This window comes from Manis javanica, chromosome 8 (assembly GCF_040802235.1).
Source record: "Manis javanica isolate MJ-LG chromosome 8, MJ_LKY, whole genome shotgun sequence".
NCBI lineage: Eukaryota > Metazoa > Chordata > Mammalia > Pholidota > Manidae > Manis > Manis javanica.
This window is the reverse complement of record NC_133163.1, coordinates 28,174,307-28,194,050: the sequence shown is the minus strand read 5'-3', so window position 1 is coordinate 28,194,050 and position 19,744 is coordinate 28,174,307. Positions and strand designations below refer to the sequence as shown.

The following is a 19,744-nucleotide window of genomic DNA, read 5'->3' as shown; positions in this document are numbered from 1 at the left end:
GAGTACAACAAGGAGCAGAAAAGTTTTGATTACTAAGCAGAGTGAGAAAAAAAAGCACTCATTAGTAGCCAAACTTGTTGCAGCCCACCACACCAGCAAACCCAAAGCAACAAGTATTTAATGCTGTTTGGGGCAAGGGCATGCAGAAGTAAAGCTTACAGCTTTCATAGCAAAGTCGGGATAGGCCACACACTGGAGAGAAGGAGGTTGGGAAGAGGGCTGTCAGAGTGTATGAAACTTTCTTCAAACCTATCCAAAATATGAAACTAACACTTTAATAGGAACCTTTATGAACTCTGAACACATTCTCTCCTTTTATTAATACATAGGCGTGTACCTGAGATATGTTCTGTGGCATAAGAGGCAAAGCAAACATTATTTATCCCAAAAAAGGACTCTCCATTTCAAGAATGTACAAAAAGCAGAGAAAGTATATTGTTCATGTTAGAGGGGTGTAGTGAAGGAAACTGCAGAATAGCAATCAAGATAATAAGTCCCCTCAAAATGTAGACTTCACTAGCCATCAACATAGATATCTTTATCTTCTACTTTTTCCTGGAAAGCTGTTTATTACAGCAAGTTTGAAATAAGTAATTTATAACCCAGTTATTACAGTTAAGATACTAACTTTAATGATTTTATCCTGGTTTTAGAATATTACTCATTTATAAGTTTCAAATCACTTGTTTAATATAGGTTCTGATCAAAACTATCTTCTGGATGAAGTCTGGCCTAAATTGAAAAAGTTCATCTTTGTAGTTTACACCTGTGGATGGACAATATAAGATGATCTTTTTTTGTGAGCCACATCTTTTGCCTTACGAGAAACACTTCTTACTGGATAGTGGGTTACGAAAATCTACTGAGCAAAATCTTTTAAGCAAACATTTGCAGCATATAGATCAACACCGACAATCACCAAATACATACAGCTTTCAATCTTTTTACAGCATCTTCACAGATGTGCATTCCTCTTGATTCATCAACTTCCACATGGCCAAGGTACTGCAGAAAGAATAAAAAAGTTAGGGCCATTGCTATCTTTATTGAGTAGCTACTCTATGGTAGGTATTAGGTGGCAGAAAATTGAGTACTGAAATTCCTGCACTCAAGAAGCTTGCAGCCATTGTAGAAAAGTTGAGATAATGTTACTTAATTTATCCTCAGTGTCCTCATATAAATGAAATGTAGAATGAATGTCTCAGTACTGTTATAGAGGAGTAAGTAAAAAAGTACATGGTAGTCATTAAATGGTACCTAATCTATTGGATCTGAAGCATAATAACCTATGCTGGAAAGTTACTGTATCTCTAAACATAAAAATAATCCTAAAACAAAGTATGTGTATATGCATATACATGTGTGTATGTGCACACACACATATATATTGAAGAAGGCATAAACAAAAACAACACTTATTCAAAGGCTGAAGAGATCACATGCTTTTTTCATGAGGAGTTCATAAGAATAGGGCAGAGAACTAAAACATTTTAGGTAGTGCATCAGAACTTTAAAAGGTGTAGAATTTGAAAAGGCAGAAATTGAAAGGATGGGGAACTACTTTAGGCAGAGAGAATTTAACAAAAGTTATAGGTGTGGAGTAGGATAACTATTTATTATTATGCCAAATATACATTTTTTTCTTAATTATATTATCCTGGACTTTCTATTTTGTTTTACTATTTTGGCACCATAGTATGTTGTTATGATCATTATAGTTTAAAAATATATTAAAAAATCTGCTTTGGCATGATCACTTTCACTAATTATTAGCAAGTACTCCTGTTTGGTTGGAATATGAGGTATATGCAGTTGGGGAATCTGAATGCTGAAATGAGTCTGTACTTAATTCCAGAGGCAATGGCGAACTAATAAAGTTTTTTTTTTTGCAAGGTAGTGTAATACGATTCAAATTGTACTTTAGTATGGGAATAGCCTTGGGTTAGAAAAAGGATGGCAGCAATATTACAAGTGCTCTCTTTTAAAAGGAAATATAGGGTCTAGTTCTGGTTAAGATGGAATAGATATACTTTACCCTCTCCCACCAATGGAATGAAACCATAAAACCTAAACAGAATGCACAGAACAGTAATTTTAAGTCTCTGTAAAAAGTAGAAAATCAATTAGAGAGAAATACCAGTATTTCTGAACCGGCAGGGAGTTTATCTCCCAGTCCCTTCCCCATCTCTGGTACCTCCAGCCTGAGCTTAACATAGCCAGATATCCAAAAGTGAGTGCTGCGGTACAGAGAGAACTCTAGGAAAAGCATCTAGCTCTGGACCAGGTAAGAGAACTCCTTATCCTCAGAGAGAACAGGAATCCCTCTCCCTTTATTTATCTCTCTCTCCTTTGTTCTCTTACACTCCAGTCCCCAAGAAATCCTGTGGTGGTGCTGGTGGTGGCAGCAATAGAAATCTGCAAGAGACACACCTCTGGGGGAAGGGAACCTTCCTCTCTGTTTAGTGGAACTGTGATTCCAGGAAAGTGGGGCCAAGCCCCCTTCTGATTTTTTTCCCTTTCTCTGTACCTCCCACCATTTGGCCCTAGATATAGTGGGAATAGTGGGAATGCATGGTAGAGCAGAATAACTAGAGCCCCAGGAACCACAGGCATAGACAGTTTAAGCACCTTGCCCGAGGACACTGAGCTAGTGAATACTCAAACCTGAACAGTCATATATTGAATTTTTCATTTTTACTCATATCTTTCTAATACTGCATAAAACCAATATACTAAAACCAATTCGGGAAACTGCTGGACTTGAGGTAACAAAATACTTCCAGCATTAGTCATAAAGATCATAAACTGAGCCCAAAAGTGATTAAATATCTAAAGCACTGTTACACTCTAATTTTGAATAAACATTATATAAAACAGCAAGAATGCTAACCTTTCAGTGAATCAAATAATACATTTTATATAGTTCTAAGTGAAAGAGTATATAACCTCTTTTGGGAAAATCTTAATGAAACAAAATCCAAGAAGATATAAATATATAATCTATTTTGGATTCTCACAGGCAATAAATTTTGGCTACAAATTTCATTTTCTAAACATTCACTTTCCATCTAGATCCACATTTAGTTCCACTCCCTGGTATTACAGATGAGTAACAGTGGTAAAGCAGTGTTCTTTCAAACTCAACATCACTGATTCCATTATGGTTATTATGTACACAGGAGGACCTCAAATTTTAGAGAATTTTTAAATTACTATATTAAAAATAATAAAATATTTCATATCAGTAAGAAAGGATACTACTGATAGCAATTTTTTCACCAGTGTTTCTGTGTCTGGCTCAGTAAGTGGTAACATGAGCTTTAAGACAGATTCCATATTTAGCCATCTTTGCTTATCTCCTTTTTCTATTAAATTAGAAATTTTTAAATTCAAAATATAAGCTGTCTGCAATGTCATATGTTTGGTGGTGGCAGCAATGGAAATCTGCAAGAGCCACACCTCTGAGGGAAGAGAACCTTCCTCTCTGTTTAGTGGAACTGTGATTCTGTCACAGTTCTAGATTTCTGTCAACTAATTCTAGATATTTAGATTGAACTCACACCCAGAAATAACAGAGGACTTTGTCACTGAAGACTACTTTTCATCATTCAGGCAGATGCTACCATGGTAGGCATACTCAAATTATTTTAAGCTATACTTTTCAGCTTAGAAGATGGCAACGAATGGACTTTCAGATAACTCTTTTGTTGAATTCAGCCCCTGGAAAGTATTTCTTAATGTTCTTTTGATATTTGACCCAATAATATCTTTTTAATTTCTTGGTCCAATGAATAAAGAAAATCAAGTAGGAAGAAAGAGTAAAATCTCAGCAACTGAGCTATCTGCATCACTGCTCTGACATTTTAAGAAATTCTGACATCTCATTTTTGGCACCTTGTGATATATATAATGTCGAGTTTCTAAAATTTGTTATTTTGGCTTTAATTTACTCTCTATTATTGATCACTGACTTATAATGCCAAATATACATTTTTTTCTTAATTATATTATCCTGGACTTTCTATTTTGTTTTACTATTTTGGCACCATAGTATGTTGTTATGATCATTATAGTTTAAAAATATATTAAAAAATCTGCTTTGGCATGATCACTTTCACTAATTTTTCTCCCACAGAATTTTCCTGATTATTTCCTGTATTTATTCTTTGGAATCAACTTGTTTAGTTCCTGTCCAAAAAATCCAATTTTGGGTTTTAATTCAGATTGACTCAAATTCACTGGTTGAGAAAAACTGATGTCATAATATTGAACCATTCCATCTGATACTATTTATTCAAGTCTTTTATGTCTCTGAAGACATATTAACCTTTACATACTCTCAAACATTTTTTTCTAGATTAGTATTTAATAATTTTTGTTGCTACTGTGAACTGGTTTTGCACGACATTTATATACATGTGTGTACATATAAACATGCTTTTTTTGGTATCATTAATCTACAGTTACATGAGGAACATTATGTTTACTAGACTCCCCCTTCACCAAGTCCCCCCCACATACTCCATTACAGTCACTGTCCATCAGCATAGTAAGATGCTGTAGAATCACTACTTGTCTTCTCTGTGTTGTACAGCCCTCCCTGTGCCCGCGCCCCCCCCCCCCCCGGCACATTATACATGCTAATCATAATGCCCTTTTTCTTTCCCACCTCCACTTATCCCTCCCTTCCCACCCATCCTCCCAAGTCCCTTTCCCTTTGGTAACTGTTAGTCTATTCTTGGGTTCTGTGAGTCTGCTGCTATTTTGCTCCTTCAGTTTTTTCTTTGTTCTTATACTTAAACATGCTTTTTAATAGACTTTTAGAGCAGTTTTAGGTTCACAGGAAAACTGAGCAGAAAGTACAGAGAATTCCCATATACCCTCCCCCATCTCCTCCTCCTCAACCCACCATCAGAGTGGTAACATTTGTTACAACTGACAAACCTACATTGACACATCATTATCACCCCAAGTCCATAGTTTACATCAGGGTTTACTTTTGGTGTTGTACATTCTATGGGTTTGACAAACATATTGTCACAGATCAACCATTGTAGTATCATACAGAATAGTCACACTGCCCTAAAAATCCTCTGCACTCCTCCTATTCATCTCCTCCTCTCCCCTAAGCGATGACAACCACTGATCTTTTTTACTATCTCCATAGTTTTGCCTTTTCCAGAATGTCAGAGTTGGAATCATACACTATGTAGTCTTTTCAGATTGGCTTCTTTCACTTAGTAATATGCATTTAAAGTTCCCCCAGGTCTTTTCCTAGCTTGATAACTCATTTCTTTTTAGGGCCAAGTAATGTTCCCATTGTGTGGATGTACCACAGTTTACTATCCATTCACCTACCGATGGACATCTTGGTTGCTTCCAAGATTTGGCAATAATGAATAACAGCTATAAATGCTTGTGTGGATTTTTTTAAAAGCAGCTATAAAAGCTATATACATTCTTGTGCGGGTTTTGGTGTGGATATAACTTTTTAACTCATTCAGTTTGAGTTACTGTTAAGTCATATGGTAAGAGTATGTTTAGTTATACGAAACTGCCAAATTGTCTTCTAAATTAGCCGTCTCATTTTGCATTCTCACCAGCTGTCTCATTCCCATCAGCAAGGAATGAGAGTTTCTGTTGCTCCACATCCTTACCAGCATTTGGTGGTGTCAGTGTTTTGGATTTTGGTCATTCTAATAGGTCTGTAATCCATTATATTTTCATTGGTCTCTAATTTGTCTTTTTCTTTCTTGTTGCTTTTAAATAACATAGTCTTTGATATCTATAGTTGCATCATGTGTCTGGGAAACAGACTAATTTTTTAAGTAGCTTTATTGAGATGTAATTTATGTACCATACAATTTGCTAACTCAAAGTGTACAACTGAATAGTTTTTGGTATATTATATTATTTTTTAAAACTGTGGTAAAATACATATAATCTTTGCTATTTAAACCTTTTTAAAGTGTTCAGTTCAGTGGTATTAATTACATTCACAATGTTGTACAACAATCACCACTGTCTCATAAAATTTTCATCCCTCCAAATACAAACTCTGTAACCAATAATGACTCCTTAGTTCTCCTTTCTCCCAGGTCCGGGTAATCTCTAATCTACTTTCTGTCTCTATGAAACTACCTATTCTAGGTATTTCATATAAGTGGAATCATATTTGTCCTTTTGTGTATAGCTTATTTCACTTAGCATAATGTTTTCAAGGTTCATCCATGTTGTGGCATGTACTAGAACTTCATTCCTTTTAATGGTAGAATAATGCTTCAGTGTATGTATATACCATATTTTGTTCATCCATTCAGCTGTTGACAGATATCTGGGTTGTTTCTACCTTTTGGTTTTTATGAATTATAATGCTGCAATGAACACTGACATATCTGTTTTGAGTCCCTGCTTTCAATTCCTTTGGGTGTATGCCTACGAGTAGAATTGCTAGGTCATACGGGGTAATTATATGTTTAGCTTTTTGAGAAACTGCCAACTGTTTTTCACAGTGTTGTATCATTTTACATTCTTATCAAAATGAATCAGGGTTTCAATTTACGTGTTCATCAGCACTTTATTTTCTCTGTTTTAAAAAATTATACCATCCTAATGGGTGTGGAGTGGTATCTTGCGATTTTGATTTGCATGCCCCTAATAACTAATGACGTTGCACATCCATCTTTTCATGTGCTAATTGGCCATTAGCATATTTTCTTTGAGAAATGTCAAAGAAACTCACATCTTTCTCCTGTTTTTTAAACTGGGTTGTATGTCTTTAAATTGTTGAGTTTTGGAATTGTAATATATTCTGGATATTAAAACCTTATCAGGATATACGATTTCCAAATATTTCCTCCTATTCTGTATGTTGTTTTCACTTTCTCAAAAATGTCCTCTGGTGCACATAAGTTTTTAATTTTGATGAAGTTCTTGGTCTTGGGTGTCATATTTAAGACTCCACTGTCAGATCCAAAGTTATGAAGATTTACTGCTGTGTTTTAAGAGTTTAATACTTTTTACTCATATTTAGGTCATTGATCCATTGAGTTAATTTTTTATAGGATGTGAGGTTGAGACTCAACTTCATTCTTTTGCATGTGAAAATGCAGTTATCTCAGCACCACTGGGTGACAAGGCTATTCTCTCTTCATTGAGTGGACTTTGCACCCTTGTCAAAATCAGCTGGACAAAGATGCATCAGACTAATTCTTATTTATATTATTTGTTTTAATCTGAGGATTCAAATACTGCTTTGAATGAATTCATCCTCTTTTCTCCTCCTGGAGCTCCCATTAAGCTTGTTAGTGCTTTTATCCTTTTTATAATTTGTTCACTTACGTTTCTTTTATCTCTTTTGCATATTTTTTCTCTATCATCTTGTGCTGAATTATAGGTTACTTCATCAAATCTACCTTCTGGTTTACCAATTATCTTTTCAGCTAGGTCTAATCCACTATTTAAGATCTATCTACTAAATTCAATTACAATAACAGCATTTTTCACTTTTAGAAACTCAGATTTGACAAAGTCAAATCTGCCTATTCCCTTCTTTCATTGTTTCAGCTTTTCCTTACAGTTTGTATTAATTTATCTAATGATTTTATGTATATATATATTATAGTCTCCTCTACAATCTATAATTTCAAGTTCTTACATTGCTTACCCTGTTTATTGTACAATCCTTTATTGTATCTGCAGATCATTTCTACATATGATTTGCTACTTTTTAAAAATTGGTACCCTAGGTGTATCAGTAGTCTAAGACAGTATATATTAATTTGAGGAATCTTACACCATGTGTGTTAAAGGATATGAAATCTAAATCCATTTCCATTTTTCCTGGAAGACTCCCCCCACACCCATTTTTTTTTTTTTTTTGCCTGGAACAGTTTTACTTTATTTATTAATTTATTATTTAATTATTTTATTGATGTAACACTGGTATGCAATCTTATGAAGGTTTCACATGAGCAACATTGTGGTTACTACACTGCCCCCCATTATAAAGTCCCCACCACATACCCCATTATAGTCACTGCCCATCAGCACAGTAAGATGCTATAGAGGGGAAGACTCCTTTCTTCAATTAGGGTCTGAGGCAAGTTTCCTTTTTTCTTTTTGTTTTTTTGCTTTTCCTTTTTGTTCTCTATTTCACTGATTGTAAAGCTCTCACTCTGTAGCTGGGATCTCAATTCTAATTCTCTTTTGATGAGTCCAAGACATTCAGAATGGATGTTAAAACCAAAAGCCCTCGCCCACAAATCCCTTCCCTCCTCAGCTGCTCCATCAGCTAATATGATCCCTGCCTTGCTTTCAAATTCTCTCTTAATTTCTGATAGCTACAGAGATCTGTCTTTATTGAAAGCTCAGCTATGCTTTAAAAGAAAAAGTCTGTTTGAAAATGTATTCAGTATTTCTAGATATTTGTATTGGGTCTATTTCTATGTTAGCTTAATTCATATTCTGCCTGAATCAGAAGACCTAACAATATTTTCCAGTTAAACTAACTGGGTTTTTAGCTATTGATTTCAGTCTATCTTACAAGTAGCCAAAATACTGGAATTGCCTATCATGTTAAACAGGTTTTTTGTTGATTCTCTTGCGTTTTTCAGATAACTATCATGTACAGAAACAAACAAGAGAAAAATGTCTTGATTTCCTGAATTTATATTTATTTATTTATTTTCTTATCCTAAGGCACTGATTACCATTTCTAAATCAGTGTTGAATAGTAGTGTTCGAGAGTAACCTCACCTTCCTCCCAAATTCAATGTAAATATTTCACCATTATGCAAGACTCTATTTAAATATCTTTCAATCATTAAAAAAATGCTATTCTTATTTTGCTAAGATTTATTGGGATTGAATAATAAATACTTAAAATGCTTTTTTATTGGTTTGTAATTCACATCACATAAAATTAACCATTTTAAACTGAATAATCCCGTGGCATTTAGTACATTCACAATGCTGTGCAATCACCACCTTTATCTAGCTCTGAAACATTTTCCTCATACCAAAAGGAAAACCGGTATCCATTAAGCATTTGCTTTCCATTGCTCCTCCTGATAGCCCTTAGCAAGAATAACCTGCATTTTGTCTTTATGAAATTACCTATTCTAGATATCTCATATAAATGGAATCATACATGTGGCCTTTTGTGTCTATTATATTTCACTTAGCTTAGCATTGTATTTTTGAGGCTCTCCACAATAGTATGTGTGAGTACTTCATTGCTTTTTTATAGCTGAGTGATATTCCCTTGTAGTATCTGTACCATGGTTTATCCTTCTTCCATAGAGGGATGTGAGGGCTATTTCCACCTTTTGGCTAACATGAATAATGGTGCTTAAACACAAATGTATATTATTTATCTGATTACCTGCTTTCAATTTTGGGGGGACTAAACCTAGCAGTGGAATTGCTAAGTCATGTGGTAATTCTATATTTAGCCTTTTTTTTGGTATCATTAATCTATAATTACATGAGGAACATTATGCTTACTAGACTCCCCCCTTCATCAAGTCCCCCCACAAACCCCATTACATTCACTGTCCATCAGCATAGTAAGATGCTATAGAATCACTACTTGTCTTCTCTGTGTTGCACAGCCCTCCCCATGCTGCCCCCCAACATTATACATGCTAATCATAATGCCCCCTTTCTCCCCACCCATCCCTCCCTTCCCACCCATCCTCCCCAGTTCCTTTCCCTTTGGTAACTGGTAGTCCATTCTTGGGTTCTGTGATTCTGCTGCTGTTTTGTTCCTTCAGTTTTTGCTTTGTTGTTATACTCCACAGATGAGTGAAATCATTTGATACTTGTCTTTCTCCACCTGGCTTATTTCACTGAGCATAATACCCTCTAGCTCCATATCCATGTTGTTGCAAATAGTAGGATTTATTTTCTTCTTATGGCTGAATAACACTCCGTTGTGTATATGTGCCACATCTTCTTTATCCATTCATCTACTGATGGACACTTAGGTTGCTTCCATATCTTGGCTATTGTAAATAGTGCAGCAATAAACATAGGGGTGTATATGTACCTTAGCTAATTTTAATAATGTGTATTTTCCCAGAATATTCTTAATCTAAATTTTCAAATTTATCAGCATAAACTATAGAGTATTCTCAAAATCTGAGTCTGTGATTGGGGCTACCCACTTCCTTATTTCTAGTATGATATATATGTATTTTCTTTCTTTTTCTTTATTTGGGTTCATTTTTAATACTACCTCTAAGTCATTTAATCTGTTTTCATTTTATAGTACTAAAAAAATGGTAAGTGGGGTTTTATGATTTCTGAGTTACCTTTGGCTGCTGAGATATGAATGAGATATGATTTCAAAGTGTTTCCAAAGGACTTTATTCTTTTATCTCGATCAATTCATTTGGTTATGTATGGGTATTTATGTCACCAAAATAAAAAGGTGGCTGGGGGGAGATTTGGTGGAAAAGAGAGGAAAGAAATATCTCATATATGGACTGATTCTGCTGCATTTTTAGAAATATGGAAATAGAAATCAGCCTGTATCTTCTCAGACTATGAGAAAAACATGCCCATTGAAATAAACATTATTAAAGAGGTCTCTTTTCTTCTCTGATACACTATCTCACTGAAGAACTGCGCTAATTTATGCTTTAATGGCTAAAATATTTGACACTGGGACTTCATTTGTCTGTATGCCTTTTCCAAACTCCCTCTCAGTAAGGGCTTTTATTCATAAAAATGTACTTTAGAAAAACTAGTATGTGGAATTTCATTTTTTGATGAATTAAGTCATTTTTCCTTTTCTTGAAAAAATTACTTAAAAAATAGATTTCCCCCCCTGCTTTGGTAATGTTATCCATAAGAAGAAATGCAGAGTTCTGGGGTAAAAAGACTACATAGTCAACAGTTCCCAGCTTTGACAAAAAGTGACATACAATCACTAATTAATAAGAAGCTATAAGGCATGTTATCACATATATATAGCCTATGTTATATAGCAAATACAGGATGCAGATCTGTAGAAAATGACATCAGAACTTGTTTGTGGGTCTTTAGTCACATAGGAGTTAAATCAAATTAAAAGGGGTTACTCTTTTTTTTGCTTTGGATTACAATTACATTTGAACAAGTCATATGACCTAAGTATATGTATTAAATATAATAATATAAGTTTAAAGCAGAAAAGAATTTACAGAGATTTGAAATCTTTTCCTTTCAAATATGACACTGCATGTCAAAAAAGTTAAGTGATTTAGACAGGGTCATATAACTAGTAAATTAATAGTACAAGAAATAGGACTCTGATCTTCTGACTTCTAGATTTATTTCTTTCACCTATCTCATATTACCTCTGCAATTCTCCTATATAAAGCTTAAGTTTACAGCTCTTATATACATTAACTTAATGATATATTTCCTTAAAATAAAAAGTGGTCAACCAAATAGGTAGAGTCATCCATTTTGGTAATGTTGCTTACTACTTAAGTAGGCCTTTATTTTCCTCACTACTAGCTCAATATTTCTTTCATAAATGAAATTACCCTGCCTTTCATAATTAAACTATACCACTGCTAATCAAGTAGTAGATGTGGGGAATTGTGCTTTATAGAAATATTACAGCTTATAAATGAAGAAGGGATGACAGAACTTATGTATTATCATTTTGAAACCCTTAATGAATTAATAATACCAGATATGGATAATCAATGGCTACTATCATCACAAAAAGAGAGCAAATCAGCTAGTGCATATGCCTTCTGATAACAGTCCACACCACCAATGAAGTATTACTGGAAAAAAAAAAAATCAAAGTTAAATCTGATCAAGCCTCTAAAACTACCAATTCACAAGAAGTGCAGGAAACAGAGGAACATGTTAAACAAAATGAGTTTTTGGCATTTTCAATTTGCTGTGGAGAGAATTTTAAGAGTTCAGAACCCACCAAAGGAATGGATTCCAGTAAACACAATAGTCTCTTGTTCAAATACCTGGAAAAGAATGCCCTAAGAGTGGAAGTAAACCTTAGGTAGACACAGCTTGCCAAAACTGTGATCCAGCTTCAATTCTGTTATTACAAAACCTGACAAGGACATTTTAAGAAAGGAAATTTACAAGCCAATCTGTCTCTAAAGCATAAATCTGAAATTTCTGAAAAAAATTCACAAACAGAATCCAGAAATAAACTATAAGCCCAACTTGATCATGATGGATTTTGAACAAGTTGAGATTATTCCAGGAATGTAAGGTTGGTTGACTACTCAAAAAATCCAGTAAGCGTAATTTATTGCCTAACAAAATTAAAAATAAAAATCATATAATCATCTCAATATGTGAATAAAAAGCTTTTGATGGACTTTAGTTTGTATTCATAATTTAAAATTATTTCTTAACCAAGAATAGAAGAAAAGTTGTTTCATCTGATGAACTGTGATAAGCCTGGTAATGAGGTAAGGACTCTTGTTATCACTAATTCTACCCAATACTGCACACCAGGCTCAGATAATTGCAATGAAGGAAAAAAATTAAAAATATAAGAATTGAAATATAAGAAATCCAACTACAATTATTCATAGGTTATATAATTATATTAGAAATTCTGAAAGAATATACAAAGAAATTATTAGAATTAATAAGAGAGTTTAGCAAGGATGCTAGATATAATTACAACATACAAAAGTCAGTTGTACCACTTCACAATATATACAAACATCAAATCATTATGTTATACCCTGAAGTTCATAAAACGTTATATGTCAATTATATCTCCAATTTTTTAAAAAGTTACATTTCCATAATAATAAACAGAAACTGAAATTTTTAAAAAGGTACCACTTAGAGGAGACTCAAAACTAAATGCTTGAGGAGAAAAAGATGGCAGAGTAGGAAGGCAAGGTGGAAACTTCCACCCAAAAACACACAAAAGAAGAAAATACAGCAAATACAATTAAACCTGAAAACACCCTGAAGACTGTAGAACAGACCATCGATAGCTGGGGAAGAAGAAAAGACGACACAGAGAAGGGTGAAGTGGCAGAGCCATTACTGACTGAGCAGGATCCAAGCCTGGCCCCACCCCAACCCATAGGCAGGAGAAAGAAGGTTGGAGCACAGAGGGGATAGGAGCCCAGGAGTGCTGCACACCTGGCCCTGGAGATCTGCTACAGGAGCACAAGTCCACATTACACTGGGTTCTGGTGATTAACAGTGCTGTACACCAGGGACAGGTGCAGCATTCTGGGAGGCTGAGACTCAAGCCACTTGTGGAGGACAGGCACACTCTGCAGGTCCTGAGACCCAAAGCAGAAGTGGTAGTTTGAAAGATTTGCCAGAAGTGGGAGGGGTACCAGAAAGGAGAGAGTTGGATGGAGCTTTCTCCTCAGGAGAAAGGGCAGGTGGGCAATACCTCCTCAGCCCTATCTTGCCCAACAGGTCGGACTCTCAGAGGCCCCAGATGCTCCAACCTCATTGCTGGCAACTCAGCCCAGAGGCACCACCCTGCATGCATTGCTGACCAACCCACTCAGCCCAGCAGCACTGCTAGACTTTGCTGCCTGGCAGGCAGATGGAGACTCTCCCAGCTTTCTTGTCTCTGTTCCAAACCAACTGGGGAGGTGCCTCAGGAGCCAGTCCCAAGAGCTCCTTTCTCCTTGCAGGTGTCCAAACCTGGTGCCAGTGTCTAGCTGGGTCAGAGCTGCACACTGGCCCACCCAACACATTAACCCTAAAGCCCCATCGCTGCAGGGCAGGCAGAGGGCAGCCCACCATAGCAATCCCAGCAGAGGCTTCTGCTTAGATCATAAAGGTGGCAGCTGAAGAAAGAAAGGCAGCCCTGCCCACTGCACACTAACAGCTAGGCCTTCTGCCAAATAGAAGCAGGTACTAGAGAGTAAAGATTCTTGAGATTCTGGGCTGATAGCCTGATGGAGTTTCCTTTATAAGTAATTTTCTGCCCCTTTATAGCTGCTTTCAATATCCTCTCTTTATCATTAATCTTTGTCATTTTAATCATATGCCTTCCTGGGTTCCTTTTGTTAGGGGCGCTCTGTGCTTCTAGGACCTGGGTGTCTATTTCCTTCCCCAGATTAGAGAAGTTTTCAACAATTATTTGTTCAGAGACTTTCTACTCCTTTGTCTCTCTCTTTCTGCTTCTTGGTATCCCTATTCTGTGACTATTGTTGTATTTGTAGTTGTCACACAACTCTCTTGGCATCCTCTTGTTCCTAGAGATTTTTTTCTCCATTCCTCAGCATCATTGCTTTCCTGTTCTCTAATTTCCATCTCATTGTTTCCTCTACTTGTAGTGATATATTATTTATTCCCTCTACTGTATTTTTATTTCAGTTACTGTATTCTTCAGCTCTGAGTGGCTCTTATTCAAATCTTCTCTTTGTTTAAGTTCACCCTGAGATTAATTCTTTTCTGCAGGTCAGTGAGCATATTTATGGCTGTTACTTTGAAATTTTTATCAACAAGTGATCTCTATTTCATTTTGTCCTCTTTCTGGTGTCTTTATACTGTTCTTTTGTTTGCAACATATTCCTCTGCCTCCTCATTTTGTCTGTTTCTGTGTTTCTTCCTTTATATTAGATGGATCCAGTATGCCTCCTGATCTAGAGTGTAATGGCTTTATGAATAAGGTGCCCTGTGGTGCCCAGACACTCAAGACTCTTTGCTCACTAGTGCCTGGTCCTCCTTTGCAGTGGAGACAGAGTTGCTGTTGGAGGGCTGTGGATGGCAACACCTTTCTGCCTGTCTGCTAGCAGTGGCTGATCTCAGTGTGCAGCAGCTGAGAGCTGCCTCAGCTAGCCCTTAGTGATCCATGCAGAGATGCTTCTGCTGTGACTAGTGTGGGCAGGACTGCCCTCTGCCTGCTGGGCATCAATGGGCATGCTGGTGGACCAGCTGGGGGTGCTGGGCAGTACACAGGGGAGTGTGGTGCAGGGCTAGGCTACCAGCAAGGAGGAAGGAGTGTTTGGAGCTGGCTCCCATACGCACCTCCACAGTTGGACTGAAAGGACTGGAAAAGCTGGGAAAGCCTCCCTCTGCCTGCCAGGTAGCAAAGTTTGACTGCTGCTGGGCCTAGCAGGCTGGGTGGGCAGGCATGTGTACAGGAAAGTCCCTTGGGGCTGAGCCTCCAGCAAGGTGGGATGGAGCATTTAGGGCTGGCTCCAGCAAGTGCCCAACCAGCTAGGCTGGATGAGGGCTAGGGCTGCATCATCCACCTGCCCTTTCTCCTCTGGAAAGAGTTCCATCTAACCACCACCCCCTGCCACCCTTCCATTGCTGGTAAATCTTTTAAACTGCTGCCTCAGTGTTAGGTCTGAGTGGGACCAAAGGAATGTGCCTGTTCTCTACAAGTGGCAGTAGTCTCAGTGTATCAGAATGCTCCAACTCTCCCTGCTGTACAGTGCCATTAATCAGGAAAGCCTGATGCAATGTGGACTCATGTTCCCAGAGCAGATCTCCAGGGCCAGCTGTGCAGAATTCCTGACTGCTTATTCCCTACCAACTCCATTCCTCTCCTGTTTCCTGCTGGGCTTGGATAGGGGAGGGCTTGGGTCCCAATAGATGGCAGCTCTGCCCCTTGACCCTTCTCTGTGTGGCCCTCTCTTCTTCATCAGGTGTAGGTGGTCTGTTCTGCATTCTTTTGTCCATTTTCAGGGTTGGTTGCATTTGCTGTAGTTGCTTCTTTGGTGTGTGTGTGGGAGGAGCTTTCTACCTTCCCTTCCTATTCTGCCATCTTTTCCCCTCTCCAAATAATTTTTGTATGTGTTAGTTTTACCTATTGATAATTACATATTAGAAATTAAAACTAAGAACTTTTAAGAATGATTCATTTAAAGATAATGATAATAAACTCATTTATGCTAACATAAATAACATTCCTAATGAAAAATAAGTATATTTTCCAAAACAAGAAAATTTTGTGACAAGAGTGACATCGTTTCACAAATTTGAAAATCTCTTTACTATCTGGTAATAGAAGAAAATTGGATTCTCAAATTTGCATCTATATTCCATCTGTTACAATATGTTGTTTGGTTGAAGTATATGAGCTTTATATAGATACACACAGTTGGAAAACAAAGCACTTAAGGATCCCGTGAGAAGGTCTGGGGATCTCACTTTGAGAACCAGTAGCTTACATTTTTATAGATAAGATTTCACTTTAAACATTAAAATTCCTCCTCCATTGAAAAATTATCTCTGTTATACTAGCAAGGCAAGCTTCGAAACCTACTTTAATCATTATTCTAATCCGAAATTATTATACTTACATAGGTACCAGTATATTTATACAAAAATGGCAGAGATCAAACTAGTGGTAGGTTTACTTATCATCCACTAATTGCATTTCTATTTCTAGTAATTACACATTCCATACCTATTCTTTTAGAGTAGCTATTCTGTGTTCAAAATCTAATTCTCTAACTTCTCTCCTCACTCTTCTAAAGATGTATTTACTTCCTATTTCCTTGGGAAAATATATCTTTAGAATAGAAAGCTGTCAATCTCAAACCATGGACACTATAAATTTAAATGCATTTACACCATTTTCCACCTTTGCTACTCTTAAAATTGAGGCAGCATCCTTTCTGTAAGTCCAAAATGAATCAGCTCTCTACATGTTTCTTTGTAAAGGCCTTGAATTATCTCAAGTTTCTCCCACCTTGAAAACAAAATTCAACACAAAATCAAACCACCAGTGATTTATACATTTTAAATGAGAAAACTTTATGGTGTATAAAATTATATCTAATAAAGCTGTTAAACACACACCCACACACCCACACACACACACAGTTTCTTGACCTCAAATTCCTTTTGCTTCTCTGCCTCCTGCTCTCCTTTGAAGACAAAGTTTTTCATTAAAAAGTGTTTTAACTGCCTTATTGAGATATAACTGACATACAATAAACTATTCATATTTGAAGTATACAACTTACTGAATTTTTAAATATACATACACCCGGAAACCATCATCACAATCAATATAATAAGCACCCATCACCACTAAAAGTTTCCTTGTGTCCTCTAAAATATTTTCCTTCCACCCCTACCCATCCACATACAACCTTGTTTGACAAATTTCTTGAATCTCTAGACTTGTTGTCTCCTACCTTACTTTGTACCCACTACTTCTCAGTCTGGATTCCATCTTCATGACTCTATTGTAAGTGCTACCATCAAAGTCACTGAGACTTTCAAATTTTTAATCTAATGAAGTTTCATTTCTTCCTTGCTATCTTTATAGCATTTGAACACTTTCTCCTTCCTCAACATCTTGGCTTCCAAGATGATACTCTCCAGGTTTTCCCTTCTACCTCTCTGGCTACTCATTCTTATTCTTTGAAGAAACCTCTTTCACTGCCTGTCCTTTCTACATTTTTCCTAGGCCCTCTCCTCTTCTTACCTCCACCAGGCAATCTCAATTAGTTATGACTTTAATGATAATTTATTGAGTAATAATAAATAAATAAATAAAAGTCAATTCTCATTATTTAAGAATGTACATAAACTCACCTACTCACAAAAATGTATTTGTAACCTCCAAATCAAAACTCATGGTGCTTTTGTGGTCAGTGAGGATCTGCATGTACACGTCTCATAGGCACCTCAAAAAGAACTCATCTCTACCCCCAAATGTGTTCTTCCTCAGTGAGCATACCCACTACCCTGCTAGTTGCCTACATGGGAACTTTTTATACCAAGATATCTCTAGTTTAGAATTCAGTAGTCTCAGAGACAACTCCTGATAAGACATCATTTGCCCAGCTCTATATCTGACTGAAGGAATTCATCTATTTCTAGGCCATGGAAAAAATTTTCAGGTTCTGATTCTCCTATCCTACCCTGGGTCACTTGTATTTCAGTGCGTCGGATGGAGTAGGGTGGGGTGGGGAGGGAAGGCAGGTTAAGTGGGACATGACATAGCAGGGGATGAATTTCTTGTAGAAAGGATTTCAAAAAGCTATTTGGAAAGGACCATACAAAAACACCCTAAACAAGCTGTCCTACCTGTGTAAATTATAAATTTTTTATCTTATTAATTACACCAAAAAATACTAAACCTTATTCATGTCACAAAAAATACTTAAAAGATATATATTTTCTAGCCAGTTAGAAGTGCTTCAATTATTTCAATACTGTGTATACTAGCTTCTCAGAATCCGATGAGAAGTTTTAAGGAAATATATATGCTTGTTTATTACAAATATGATACAAACTCATAAGAAATGTTACTAGTTCCAAAAAGTATACACTGAAAAGTAAAAGATCACTAATCATTCATTCCCATTTTGTAGTTCAGTTACCTGTGTCTTCTCAGATATTTCTTACATAATAAATATATATGTATTTTTAACAATAAGCAGAATCATACTACATGTAACAATTCCTGTTGCCTTTATCTTTTAATTGTCTCTCAATTTACTTCATTTCTCATCTCCACAGTTACCACCCTAGTCCATCCTACCATGACCTCTCCTCTGGATTATGCTAATAATCTTTCACCAGACACCACATGTCCCCAAGAGGGTACCTCCAAACTAGAGTCCCAGTTTGGGAAGATGAAAAAGATGGAGATGGATGGTGCTGATGACTGCACAACATGAATGCTATTAATACCACTGTATTGTATGTATACTTCAAAGTGGTTAGAATGGTACATTTTGTGCTATGCATATTTCACAATAAAATAAATACATAAAATAATGAAAAAACACACCATTTAACAGCTTTGCATTACTCTTAAAGTCAAAAATCTTTAACCTGGCTTACAAAGCCCTGCCCTGCTTCTTTCCAGGTTCATCTCATATAACTTCCTAAATTATAGCCTTCCTTTAGCTTCTTGACTTCATTCTTTCCTCCCACCATCAGGGCCTATGTATATACACTTTCCATAATTTTGAAATGCTCTGCCTATATTTCCACCTACTTGATCCCTACTCAATTTTTAGATATAGGTCAAACTTTACTTTCTCAGGGAAACCTTTGTCTAATCTAGGTCAAGTTTTTTTTTTTTTTCCTGAATGCTCTTATAGAACCAGGTTCCCTTTTTAAAAAGCACTTATCTCAGTTTGTATTCATTTATTATCAATGCTAGTATCTAGATGAAATATGTCCGTTCCGCAAGGAGACTAAAATCCACAAGAATAAGAACTGTATCTTATTCAATTACCACTTGAGCATATGCCAGGCACATAGCAGGTATTCAAAAACAACTTAGCAAGTATATGAATTTAGGTCTACCTTACTCTTTTTAAAATAGTGGCAAAGGATTCCACTTAATGGATGTCATAATTTCTTTATCTAATGGGCATTAACTTGATTTCAGATTTTTGCTACTACAAACACAATGCTAGGATGAACACTTATGCCAATATTTCTATGAATGTACTTAAATGTAAGTATTAAATGTAAAATTGCTGGTCAAAAGTACATTTAAAATTTTAACTTATATTTCCAAATTGCCCTCCTTTAGAGGTTGCGATTTATGTTCCAAGCAATCAACAGTGTGTAAAAGTAAGCATTTCCACACACTTAATACTCAATTTGTATAATCAAAATGAACCTACTATTTTGGGTGTGGGGTGGAGAGGTAGTAGATATGAGTATTAGTTTTCATGTGAGAGGTTTATTTTTTCATATTTTAATATCATACTAAACATTTAAAATTAAAATATTTAAGTTTATTATTCCTATAAAAGAAGTTACAGTAAAAAAGTAGACAAAGCTACATGATTAG

At 36.1% G+C, this 19,744-nt stretch overlaps 1 protein-coding gene across 12 annotated transcripts in view; it reads right to left on the bottom strand.

Moving 5' to 3' along the window:
* The window catches only part of NUMB (NUMB endocytic adaptor protein), a 216,305-nt gene that overhangs the window by 33,078 nt on the left and 163,483 nt on the right, over positions 1-19,744 (bottom strand). For all 12 annotated transcript variants that reach the window (XM_073242168.1, XM_073242162.1, XM_073242172.1 and 9 more), the window contains one exon: positions 931-1,005. In XM_073242168.1, coding sequence (XP_073098269.1) covers positions 931-1,005 — 75 coding nt within the window. The remainder of the gene's footprint in view (positions 1-930; positions 1,006-19,744) is intronic.